Consider the following 14,216-nt stretch of genomic DNA (forward strand, 5'->3'; position numbering starts at 1 on the left):
CCTATATGTAATTAATAAAAAATATAGACAAATTTCTACTGATGCAATTTTAGCATTCTTACTGGCTTGACTCAGGAGTACTCAGTAATGAAAGTAGCACCTGATTCATTTGGTGCAGAATCAATAACGTGTTTCATGCACATGTATGTAAACAAAATGCTGCGGGTCATATGGTCTTCTCCACACATAAGCTTGCACCAAGGTTAGATGTGCATGGAGAATTATAGGTCTCATCATCAGCACCCAGAAATTTTAAGTTATTGAATTTTGAATATGATGGTGTTTCCATATGTTTACTATTGGAGTTGAATTAGTACCGTGTGTCCTTCACAACTGACAAATATGTAAGAGCTGATATACCCTTCACAACACTGACAAATATGTATTAACCGATATTCCCTTCACAACATTGACAAATATGTATTAACTGATATGCCCTTCACAACATTGACAAATATGTATGAACTGATATAGGTGGCGCTCTACAGGTTAGAATTTTAAAGAAAAAGAATTTCCCTGGCTTTCCTCAATGGTTATACTGGCTATTTAAAAAAGACCTTGTATATCTTAGGTATAATTCAAAGAACCTTTAATTCCCTTTATTTTCTGTTTGATTGATGGATGTAATATGGGTTATAGAGTATACAGCTTGGTCTTACTCCAGATGTACACCTTTCAAAGGAGTGCTAGCTCCACTTGGTCATTTTCACTTCCTGAACTTCAGAGGTAAATTGTATAAAAAAAAGAGCCGATAACTTTTTTTACATTTTATATATTTGGTAATTCATTCATTGCACTTTCAGAAGCTGGTATCGTCTAGTCTGGCAAAATTTATTCTCCCTATTTTAATAGCTGCTATGGATAGTGTACTTTAGACTAATTCAGGCTGATTTTTTTTTAGCACAAGGGAGCAGTCAGTTTAGTTATCAGTGTGCTTAAATCATATACAATTTCCAAAAGTACAATATCCAAAGAAATATCATCCACATTACATTAATGTAGCATAGAGGTATGCCAACATTCTCTCCATTGTGCATGTTTTAAATGCGAACAACTTACCTTATATACGTCCCTTTCTCAAAAGTACATAATAACTGGTGAGCGCCCCCATACCCTTCACAACTGACAAATATGTATGAACTGATTTGCCCTTCACAACACTGACAAATATTCACAGGAACCATCATTTTTATGATTTGTCCAAAATTAATTTTTCTTATTCTTTATTGATGAAATAATGTCATGTTATACAAGGATAAATAGATGGACATTTATCGACAACAAAGATGTGTTGCTTTTGAAACTTTGTTTTTTTAATATAATTTGAAGACTTTTTTTAATGAAGTATGACCTGTTCTGATGACCTCTATTTCATTCTAGCACGAAGAACTGCCAATGATCGAAACAAAGTAACCCAGTAAGCTTTACATGAATTCGATCAACGTTTCAGTTTGATTTATCAGATGCACGAATTATAAAATACAAAGTAAAGACTTTCATACAGTTTGTGATGATTTTCCTACCGGCACTACCATTACTGGGTGCAGCTTTATATACTGTATTTGGTTATACCACAGATGTTTAATTTGAGTCTTAAATTATTGTACAAATGAAAGGTGGTCAGATACAATTTCTCTTTACGTTAATTAACACATTCAATGAGTTAACACCATCATTTATCAAAATGAAGGTCAGCTTTTTCACTATGAATCAAAATATTTGGTTCCTGAATCTCTGTAACTGCCTGATTTCAGAACAAATTTACATACATAACAGAATATTAATGAAATCTAAGTTGTTTGCAACATCATAGAATAATGGATTTTAGAATAAAATGATGGTTATGCTTAATTTGCTGAACCATCTTGGATTTTACTTATTTGATAATTGGTCAACACGAAATGCTTACATAAGCAAATTAGATTCAATAAACAAACGTGTCCCCATTTGTTTTAACACACACACACACACACACACACACACGATTTCTAGTCACACCATGGGACCATTATATGGAAATCGTATTCTGTAGCGGTCACAGAAACTAAATCTTAAATTATAAAATAAAAACAACACCAATAAATCAAGTTTATTTATTTGTTGAATTTGTTCTTGCCCTAAATTCATTGCACAAACTTGTGTTATATACCACTTTTCAAAAGCAGTACAAATTAAAACCTTTACAAACCTTGAATTATACTGATATATACTGTATCTCAAATGTGAAAATCAAATAAATATTTATGAAGGAGGCATGCCTTTAAAAAAATAAATAAATAAATAAATAGTACAGCTTGCACCACACATGTAACAAATACAAGCACACAACCCGATTTAAATGGAACACAAGTAGAATATATATATATATATATATATATATATATATATATATATATATACATTGCACACAGAAACACAGCGATTTTCGACAACTTTTCGATTCTTTTTTAATTGTTGACAAAATAAAAATGAAAGCCAAGACAGAACAGATTTATCCTATTAAGAATTTCAGCAGAAGTGCCTGCAATATATGTACGTTTTATTCTTAATGGATGTGTTTATACAAGCTTTGGGTGTATTTTTTTATATAGAAAATAAAGCAGATGACCTACATATTTAGATAGCAAAGTGAAGTTGAGGGAACTGAGATTTCATTATTAATAAAAATGTACAAAAACGAAAAATACAAAGGCAAAGGCAACCATTTCAATCATAGTATGTGAAACATTCCCATCAGTTCCTGGAAGTAGAAAAGATAAAAAGGTATTTTCAAAGTAGAATAAATAAATAAATCAAGAAATAAATCACTGCAGTAAAGAAGTATGCACTCGCACTCTTAATTTATCTTGATTTATAAACTGTTTTACCCTATAAAGTGACATATCTCAGTTTCATCCAATCGCACTTGATCATTTCCATGCTATTACATAATACAGTTGAATTACATACCTATCGTTCGATCAACCACACAAACCTTTATTTAAATTTGTGCTTTTATTAATCTTTTTGAATTTTTTTGCTTGTTTTATTTTCAGTTATTTTTTTATGTCTTTGATTTAACGTTTGTTATTGGTGATGAAGGTATAATGTGATGCTAATTAAACAGTTTAAAAAATAATAAAAAGCAATTATACCATTTGATGTTGATTTTAGAACAATTTGTGGGACTGGTTTTTCGCAGAGGAACCCAGACGTTTGATCACAGGGCTGTGTCAGGTAGTGGCCTCCCCAGTTGATCATGACGCAGTCTTCATCGCCGTTCAAATTATCTGGTTCCGAGTTCCAGGGACTGAAATTGAATAGTCAAGTGAATGCATGAGCGTGCATCTTTGATTGCATTTATCTGGATGAACACAAGGCATTCGGGAAAATCTAAAAATTAATCTTTTCGTGGGTACACGGATTCTTATTGACAACTTAAACAATTTATTTGAGATTAATATTTTTCCAATTTTGTCAATATTTACTGTTTTGGTATCTTCTAAATATACTATCATAATTGCTTATTTGATATTCTTGCTAATTATGCGCTAAAATTATTCTTATATATTTTGAAAAACAGTGTTACATGGTTTGGAAAATAAGTCCCTATCTCAAAAGAAAATCTTAAAATAACATTTTGAATGTAAATTACTAAACGTGATTAGGAGGAATTCATTGAAAAGCATGTTGTATTATTAGCCTATTGTTTAGATTAAACATTGTATTGCTTTAAGTTGCTTGAGTCACAAAGGAACATCTTGTTTGGGGAACCCAGATCTGCCGTAGCATAATGTATAATACGCCAACGGTTCGGGGTATACTCTTTATGTTGTGCTTCACGGTCCTCGCAGCTGAAATATTTCGCAGTTATCCCATCGAAGCGAGGTAACCCACGGTGAGGATTTTTGTTCTACTTGTGATATAGTCTCGTTCAACCAGACCCCTTAACGAGTAATGAGTGAGTACGTCTGAACGAGATTGCCTATAATGTCGAGCAAACAGAATAGGCTCCGATCTGTCCATTCGTTATGCAACGGCAGATTTGGATCTTCTATATGTGCACTTGCAGGCAGGTAAATATGATATGTATGTAATCACGTTCTTTGAATATTTCCAGTATAATCCATGCTAATATATCTAATATATAAGATCAACGACACTTTTAAAGTTTTGTCTAGAAATATCTCTTTTGGTTTAGCTCATTAATAAACTACATCTCCTACGTTTACCTCTTTTAGTCTGAAGTGACTTATCCCCCCACCTTTTTTGTGTGTGTGTTGTTGTTTTGTTTTGTTTTGCATTTGCCATGTTTTTACCCTTCGGTTAGTGACCTATCTTGGGTGAAATAAATTCTCATTTATATTATTTACTCAATCAAAAATGTAAACTTTTCACTTTCAAAATGCCATGCACAGAGAATGATTATGCTACATGATTTTCTTGGTTTTATTTTAACTCCTACTGTCTCCGACAGCAGCTCATGAGTGAACTGATAAGTTTAAAAACAAGAACAAAACTCTTATCAGGCAGACGTCGGCAAGTCCAAGGTGTCGGGGTTTTCGCATTTTTATCTCCATGATTCCATGATATTTATGACAATATGTGAATAACTATTTAATATATTAATTCATTATATACTTGGGTGTGAAATATATAACGCTATTGAAATATTTTTCAATCTTTTTATTCCTAAATTTTCAAACGTGAAAAATATACGCTTAAAAATATCCGATTTACCATCATGCCATTCGACGCTTGATTGTGTGTGCTTCTAGAAATTATACTCGCATCAAGAAAACTGAGGATATTGTGAGTCTGGGCAATAAATTGTAAACTTCTTTACCTTTCAGGTATAATTTGTTTTCTTTTGCGGAAGATATTAGAAACTCCACCGTTTGCTTTTTTACGAAATTAAGTCTCTTTAACAATGGTAACAATTTAACAAATCCGATGATCTTCATCGCCCAATTGGACTTGGTTTTGCGATCAAATAGGGTAAATATATATATATATATATATATATATATATATATATATATATATATATATATATTCCACAGGTTCAGCCTTGCAAATTAAGGCTGCGAGTAAAGACTGAAAACTGACATAACTTCAGCACCCACTGAGATACAGTGCTAAAGTTTGGAACACAAATGGAAACTGTAATTTTCTGCAACTCTGATTCATACATGGAGTTCTCCACTCGTTATAATAGATTTGTGAGCTGGAAGTTAACCAATGAATTTTTATTCAGTCATATTTACTGGAACAAAACAAGTTAGGTTCACTATTCAATTTTGAACATATTTGCTCCATAATTTGAGCTGTTGTGTCTAGTGGATCTTTAGGCTAGTACATTAAGATGCTTCGTCCTGTCGCCATTTTTAAGTTTGGTTATGATAGAGGTTGTTACTATTCAAGAAATGGATGCAGTACAAGCTACAGTGTAGGACTAATGTCATTCCATGCCCCCGGTATTGCAAACTTTACCACAGTTAACACATTGGAACCAGTGAACTTTAAAAAAAATGTGGACTCTAGTTGTAATTGTTTGTTATATATATAAGGGGTGTTCGTGGCTGGTTGTATGCATGCGTACATTACTTATGTTATTGTTTGTATCGTATATATGTGTTGTTGCTTGCGTGCGTGCGTACATTAATGAAATATCAGCAAGGTCGGATTGCCCAATAAAGCTCCAATATCCTTCTCTGCTTTTGTCTGTCAATCCCGTCCACCATCCTTGTGGGTTTCTTTCCTTCTTGGAGAGCTGCTGCTCAATGAATGCCTAAATGTGATGATAAAACATAAACTAATTATTAAATATGTTAGAATACATTCTACTAGGCTAACATTCTACATGCATTGCAAAAATGTTACCCGAAGGACTCGGGTCGAAGGTCGAGAAGACGAGGATCATTGTCAGACACTAAAGTATTGGTTCTTCTTAGTCGTACACAAATTGGTACTGACAGCTGCCTCGCTTGGCGCTCAGCATTAAGAGGTTAGTGTTAGGACTGGTCGGCCTGGTGTCAGGTTAATGTGACTGGGTGGGACATCATGCTACGTGTCTGCGGCATGATGCCCCAGTGCTAGACATCAATATGAACTACCACACTGCAGACATCGTAGCGATATGACTGAAAAATTGTTTAAAGCTACGTTAAAAATCCTAATCACACACAGTCACACACACACACACACTATTCATAGTCGTGTGATATGAATCATTATGTGCTCGTGGGATGACCTATAAATAACTAAGTATTTATACAATCAAACCTCAAATCTGTCAACAAAACAAAACAAAAAGAAACAAAACGAAACAACATCAAGACAGTTTTGATTATATGTCTTCGAATTTCATTTTTTTTAAAAATCCCCAGAATTACCAATTGACCCAATATCCACAAAACATTGGAAACTCTACAACATACTGAACAATCTCCAAGTTTGGTTAACTATAAGAGACCTTACTGTCCGCCACGTCCTTAATGTCCGCTAACATTAAGTACAAGGAGGCTCAATATCCGCAGACCAAAAAGGGGGTTGTCTTCAAAATTAACATATATATGGGAGAAAAGTGTTTGATAATTTGGAATTATTCATCTAGAGTTGGTAGAGTATTAGTTGCATTTATCGAATAGCTGATTCAAAATACGGAGTAATCAATCAGTTGATCACAATATTGCTTGTAAAAAAAAAACAATATCACCATGCTCCCATGCTTTGTTCTCACCCCCACTCCAAAATGTCAGTTACACGTATGACTGTTCCTTGTCATGCTCACAAGTGAATATACGATTATTGCGTGGAGATCTTGGTAGTTTTAAGTTACGACAGCGGGCTAAATTCTCAATGGCCAGAGATCGACCTTGGAGCGATTGTTAGTCGCATGTATACAATCATCTCATCAAATAGGTTGTCTGTTATAACCCATGGGTTACATTTATAGGGGGAAAATAGCTTCAGTTTCATGTCTAAGTTCGTCTTTTCACACCCAACACTACTCCTTATTTGACGTATGTTAGCACTTTGGCCGGTGATGACACATACCATTGGTTTTATAATTTGGGAATTATTTAAAATTTTGCAAAACCAACGTCATCCCGAAGACCTACTTCGATATAAATATTATAAAACCGTTGCCCCTTTTAATTTAAGAAATACCATCCAAATTATGTCCCATGTCTCTATCTTGAACCGTGCTGAAGGAATGGCGCATTACAAACACACGCACGCACTGATTGGTTGGATTACATAATCCCTGCAGTTTCTTAAAAAGATGTGTATATGGAAGGGGGGGGGGGTGTGTGATCAATAAAGCAACGAAACACATGTTACGAAATGAAATGGTATGCCGCAATTAAGTAATTTATGGACACTTAGGATTCTTTCACCGTTTCTTTTATGTCTTTGGAAAATAAAGACGAGGCGCGAGGCAAACCAAAAAACCAATAAAAGCGTTATCCAATCACTTTCATTACTTTATTCGTTCAGTTTTCTTTCTTACGGACTTTCTTTTATCTTTAAATCATTTCTTCCTGGATTCTTTCAAGCTTGTACTTATCTTGACTATTTTGTCTGATAAGCTTATTGTGTATCCACATATCCTATAAGAAAATAACGAAATAAAATATAAGGAAGGAAGAAAATCTTTCGAGATAACTATTTATTTGTAGTTCATATTTTATATCATGTCTGCGAACATTTAGGAACGTTCGAATGAGGATCAATGTTTACAAATTACTGTATGTCCTCTAAGCAAGTTTTTGTGTTCATATGACGTATTATTTTATTTATTTGAAATTTATTTATATTTTTTTATTATTATTAACTCGTTTTACTAATCGATGTAATCAATACAATGTTTATTTGAGAAAATGGTTGGGTTTTAATTTTCAATCCCAGATCTGATGTATTGTCAGTACTGAAAATCATTTGAGACGATGCCATTTTTTTCAGCGGACACTGGGAAGCTTACGTATTTTAAGTTCTCTTTTGACGGTCTCTTAATATCCACGGAAAATAAGGACGATGCAGAAAACAATAAGGCCACATATACAAATACTAGGAAGTAATCAGTAAACTTACTTTCTCATCTGCATCATTGACCGCCAGGAGTGATGGTAAAGCCGTCTGATCGGGAGCTTGTGAAACACAATAGTCTAACGCTTCGGACCAGGTCCTCAACATACTGGAGTTTTTGTAGTCACTGATGTAGTAACAATCAAGCCCGTTAGGTGTTGTGCGCGAAATCCAAGACACCGGGCACGTAGCTTGAAATAATAACAACTTACAAATATTTGTTCTTTGCATTTACAATTTCAAGTGAAATAATTTCTTATGAAAGATAGCTTCAGCTATCAGTCAACATATTTACAAATACTCCTCAAATGCACGGATGCTCAATTTCTTTCTGATCTTTTTTTCTAAATGGGACCTCAGAGCTAGCTGTAAATCGAGGTAAAAACAATGAGGAAAGTGTAAATTAAAAAGTAGACTGACTGGATACAATAATTTGTTGTTGATTGCAGTGATCATTATGGAAAGTCGATTTTCACTTTATACTGTTAACAAATGTATAAAATCATCCGTGATATTTATCAGGTTTAATGGACTTGCTACCTCGAAGGAACATCGAAGTACTCAATCAAACTAAAATTGCGCAGTGTTCTGTCTTTTCTGTCTTTTCCTTGATTAAAATCTCTGAAATCAACCCTCAGAGAAGATGGCTAAAAATTGTATATTTTGAATGACCACTGAAGATGAAGATGAACTTGAAAAAGATGTAGATCTTTGATTTTATCTATAACTTTGTTATATACATGAATCGATTTGTTAGACCTTTGAGCTGGAAGCTGAGCATTGAACGTTCCCACAGTCGTATTTACCGGGGAAAAATTGGAGTGTTAACTTTCTATTTTGCCATTGAATGCGCTTACTTTACTGGGTCACAAGGTCAGTACACTATAATACTTAGCCATGTCACCAATTTTAAATTTATTGTGGGGGACAAGACAATTTGTCAGTAAAGTCTACTTGGATCATAGTTGATTCTAGAGAAAGTTGATATGGTTTTGCAAAATATTCATTGCCTTTACGATGCGTAAAAATATGTTGCATGGTAGTTACGTTTAAATATAGCACGCTACCTTGATTGCCTAGTTCACAGATGAAGGCAGCTTGGGAGGCACAGTTTGCATCGTTATAGCCACCATTGTGATAGATGACACCACAATCTTCTTGTCCAAAGTAATCATTGGGTTCCTGGTTCCAAGGGCTGCATATAGTAAGGAAATTTTTTAAAAAGATAGTGTCAAACAATAGCAACCGTAATAATAATAATAATAATAGCAACCATTGGTGTAGTGCTAAATAAAGAAGTAAGAGAACGCAATCAAGAAATGATGGAAGAATGTTACTCAGATGCAGTGGGAAATGGCGAGCGCAAAATGTAAGAGAACGCGCAAGAACGTTAGGGAACGCCGTTCCCACAGCACTACACCCCTGATAGCAACACAACGAGACATTTGTACAGAAAAATGTGCTCATGTAGAGAAGTGAACAGGAACGATATTCTTCCTGGCCTTAATCAAGTAACCTTTCTTAGGTGTCATGACAATGAAAATAATTGGAATGCTAATTACGGAGAGATATAGAAAGAATATCCTCACGAAGCAAGGCGACGCGCGGGAACTTTGGGGGCATATAAAAACTGTACGCTGATGTACTTACTCCTGTAAGTAGACAAAACCTGTATTCCTATTGAAAATAGAGACACAAACAGTACGCCGAGTTTCTGATTCCAAACAGAAAACACAAACAGTACTCTTATGTACTGATTTTGAAAAGCAAGTAAAATCGGTACCCTGATGTAATGATTTTAACAGCAGACAAGAACGGCACGTTGATGTAGTGGTTCATAACATAAGACTAAATACCAATTTTCCAAACAGCAAACAAAACCGGTACGCTGATGTGACTGATTTCTAACGATAGAGGGATAACCACATTCACTTAATTACAGCCACCCAAACGAGTCATAGCTACGTTGTTAGTTTTATCAGTATGACCGGAATGAATATTACTGTGCAGATAGTGAGAGGTGGCCTTAAGCGGGCAGGGCACTGTTTATACGCACACAGATACTATTGCATACACGTGTCTAATATAAAAAATCATACAAAATAAAATACATGTGTGAGGTCATAAAGATCCATATTTTTGGATAGGTATAATAAAGCAACACATAAAAATATCATTCACTTGATCTGACAAGTCAATGTAAATTCATAGAATAAAAAATTGATGCACCTCATCCCAAAATTTAGACAGGCATCTTTCGTGTCCGATGGACATTTTTGAGAACACGTTGCTCACAGTGCACACACAAGTCCTTTCCCTGGGTGATGATTTTGAAAAACATTATGCACTTAATATTTTGATGCTATTCCAAATAATTGTCATCCAATCAGTTTTTGAGATATTCTACTTGCCTTAAACCAACGCGTCTACTGCTGGCTGTAATTAGCTAGCTTTGCTTCCTAGCCGACTATTGGTATTTCACTGGCTGCTTACTGTGCAGTGACTAAATGAGGTATACATGCCTTACATATCAGTTTCAAGAAAACACAAGCCGGAAAGACCAAGGTCACAAATATGTCCATATCTTTAATTATTACACAATAATAGCTCAAAAAGTCACACCGTACCCTTAAGTTAAGAAACTTACCAGGGGCCAATATGCGAAACTGTCCCCTGCCAACTTAACCTGGCGAGAAGAATTAAAGGAGAGACTACTGATGGTTGTACGAGACCAGGCGCTCGTCGGTAAGAGATGCATGGTATACAAGATCAAGATGCCGCTTCACCGTAAATTGTATTAGGATATGACAGACAGCTAGCTCGATTAAGTTAATGCTGGAGTGGCTTCAAAAAAAAAATAAAAAAAATAACACAAGACAAACTATCAATGTTGGAATTTTTAAGAAAATGCAAAATATTCAACAGAATAATCAGATAGAGAAGAAAAGTTACAAAATGAGCAATTAGGTTTAACTGAAAATTTGAAAACAATGACAACTTCAGTGCACTGTGTTGAACTCACGGTGCACTGCTTCTTTTGCCTTTTAGACGAAAGGAGTGTATGCTTGTTTATCTTGTAACAGAGAATTGTCCAATATTATGAAGGTAGCCTAAGAGAGAAAATGGAAATTATATCAGAATAACAAGACAAAAGAACGGATTAGCAGTATGCGTGTAACAATGAAAATGGCTGAGAACAGCTGGATGGCTGAGAACAGCTGGACTAAGTTACCGTTGGGATTTGATTCATATACAAAACAGGAAAAACACACAGAAGATTAGATATTGTACCATAGGCAAAGTGAGGAACCTGACTTGAAACACATACGTAGCTGAGATGAATTCCTATTGATCCTATATGAAATCATTTTTCCACAATAGTACAAGACATTCAAGATTCACAATCCATGACAACTGTGACAATTAGTTCTTAATTTCTGTGCTTAAAAATCCAATTTGAACTGAATTACAACATTGTAAGTTTTGGATACAAAGCAACACTCACATTCCCCATCACGTTATAGTGTAGCTACGATGTCGTAGCCTCAACTTGATTTGTTGTGGTTGAAGCTACGAACTGATCCAATATCATGTAATGGAGCAAAAAAAAAAAAATCATCACTAAAGTCAGAAAAACAAACAGTGTACAAATCAACAACATAAGTATAATCATGCTGTGAAAGAAGTTTGGCTTATTTTGAATTTATTAAGCCCTTACACGATAAAATAAATTGGCATGGTTACTCTAACCTTATCCTGTCCTCCATGACAGATAACGCGAGACTCTCGCCGTGACCCCTTTTCTACGTAAAGCTTGCCAGAACATATTTTTGATATTCTACGCTATATTATTATATATCAATCAAGTGCGAATAATCGCTTTTTGGTGGAATTTCAAAGTTGCCGATAAACCGTATTTACTTTTAATGCGCAGAATTTCTGACCCAAACGGCGCCAAAATTTTACTACGATTTGTTTACATTTCCAAATAAGGCGTCAATGTCCTTATATGGCACACAAACAAACGAGGCTGAGAACGGAAGTAATCATTATTTCAAATAACATGGCGGACGATCTAACCGAAAATATCGGCTAAAAAAGGTAAACGAGATTTTACAACTATTTCTACAAAGATTTTCGATACTTCCGGTATTAAATAAGATGACTACTCAATTTATTGGATTATATGCAAGGAATATGTTTAAAGTGTTATTATTAGGTTAAAAGAGCGCCAGGTGTGAATCACACCCGGCTTGCTCCATTAACACGTATATGCTCATGTTAGTACCCTGTCCACGAGGTACGAGTAAGTTTACTAATATTAGTACTAGTTATGGTGCTGAATGGATTTGTTGATTTTGATATGATTCCTGTTCTATACCAATCTTTTTGATGTCATGCTGTGAGTATGCCATTTCCAGTTTTAATTGGCTGTAAGAGTTAATATTAACTTATTCTAGTCTAGGGTAAACAATAACCGCAAATAATAATTGAAATTAGCATATTCACTGCGTGAAATACCTGAACTGGATACCCCCAAAATGGACCAATAGAGACAAAAGCATGCATTGGATTAATGTCGCGTAAGTGTAACCATTAAGTGATCAGCAAAATACGTAAGCAATACACGTGTGTGTGTGTGAGTGTGTTTGAAATATCTCCTTTACCATGATGCAAGTAATGAGTAGCTGTACACCCCAACAGTATAAGACAATTATCACGGAATAGGTGAGGGGTCATATTCTGAACCGCGCAAAGTACCTTGGGATAAAACGATTAGAAGATACAGACAACTTTCCTAGAGAGAAGTACCTGTGGTCACAATGGTCGACCCCTGAGTCTGGTTTTAGGTGTCGCTACTTACTAGATAAGAGAATATTCGAGTACCTCTTCTTTATCAACATTCGCGAAAGAATATTCTGATTCGAATGTTCAGTTGTTCGTTTCAGATATATATGGTAGCGATACAAGATGGTAATCATGTAGTGTGCGAGGAAGAAAACAACCAACTAGTACGGTTTGGACCAAAATCTTAGAGAAAACGTGCCAAAAAGTGTTGGTAATTTGGCAATAAAATATCCTATAATCTGTGAAGCAGCATATGATAAAGTATAAGGCAAATCTATAACCCGTTCCAAACCCACCCCAAACAACAACCAAAAAACCCAACCCCGCACCCCCCCCCCCGCACCCCCCCCCCAAACCAAAACAAAACAAACAAAACCACAACACGTCTCGGTATGGCAAGTGATGTGATCGCAGGAATAAATGAACAAACACCAGGCTCACTCCAGCTAAACCTGTGTCAAAATATTATGATCTTCCTACTTCTATTTGCTATGGAGGACATAAAGAGAAATTTATGGCACCATTCATCAGTATTGAAAGCTGATCTGAACAGAGACATATTGCTCTAAATTATCAGTCTTTTCTCATTCTAATCTTTTCATGCCGATATATCAATGTAATTTTAGAGAGAGCGTGAGAGAGAGAGAGAGAGAGAGAGAGAGAGAGTATACTTACATGAGAATTGACTGTGAGGAATTTCCATCAGCCCAAACATAAGTACCTTCAACAGCTATGTCATTCAACCCCACCCAGTATTGCTGTGTTTTCGCCATCATCTGGGTTGTAATCCATGCCTGAAGTGATTATTGGATCTATGAATTATTTTGTTTTCCTTCGTTTGTTTTCTTATCTATCTTTTTTGTAAGTTCATGTTTGATTTGAAAGTACATATACTGCTCAGTATTTCGTCACGATTTCTTGCTTACTTTCAACTAACCTCCAGAAGGATAATCAATATGTAAAGTGATGCTAATAATAATACTGTACAATACATTGTTTGGTGGACTCCTGCTGAAGGATAATCAATATGTAAAGTGATGCTAATAATAATACTGTACAATACATTGTTTGGTGGACTCCTGCTGAAGGATAATCAATATGTAAAGTGGTGCTTATAATAATATTGTACCGTACATTGTTTGGTGGACTCCTGCTGAAGGATAATCAATATGTAAAGTGGTGCTTATAATAATATTGTACCGTACATTGTTTGGTGGACTCCTGCTGAAGGATAATCAATATGTAAAGTGGTGCTTATAATAATATTGTACCGTACATTGTTTGGTGGACTCCTGCTG

At 35.1% G+C, this 14,216-nt stretch overlaps 1 protein-coding gene across 2 annotated transcripts in view; it reads right to left on the minus strand.

Annotated features, from left to right (window-relative positions):
• Positions 1-2,079: 2,079 nt before the first annotated feature.
• The window catches only part of LOC149795707 (macrophage mannose receptor 1-like), a 29,731-nt gene continuing 17,594 nt past the window's right edge, over positions 2,080-14,216 (minus strand). The window contains exons 9-14 of one of the 2 annotated variants that reach the window (XM_089965592.1): positions 13,594-13,712; positions 9,138-9,265; positions 8,077-8,261; positions 5,640-5,755; positions 3,135-3,289; positions 2,080-2,740 (exon numbers count right to left, since the gene is read on the minus strand). In XM_089965592.1, the coding sequence (XP_089821718.1) occupies positions 2,658-2,740; positions 3,135-3,289; positions 5,640-5,755; positions 8,077-8,261; positions 9,138-9,265; positions 13,594-13,712 (786 nt within the window). In that variant the 3' untranslated portion in view covers positions 2,080-2,657. Of the gene's footprint in view, positions 2,741-3,134; positions 3,290-5,639; positions 5,771-8,076; positions 8,262-9,137; positions 9,266-13,593; positions 13,713-14,216 lie in introns of both variants that reach the window. The other variant, XM_089965591.1, reaches the window with a different exon arrangement.

This window comes from Sinohyriopsis cumingii, chromosome 7, assembly GCF_028554795.1.
Source record: "Sinohyriopsis cumingii isolate HCF-2022 chromosome 7, ASM2855479v2, whole genome shotgun sequence".
In the NCBI taxonomy this organism is placed as follows: Eukaryota; Metazoa; Mollusca; class Bivalvia; order Unionida; family Unionidae; genus Sinohyriopsis; species Sinohyriopsis cumingii.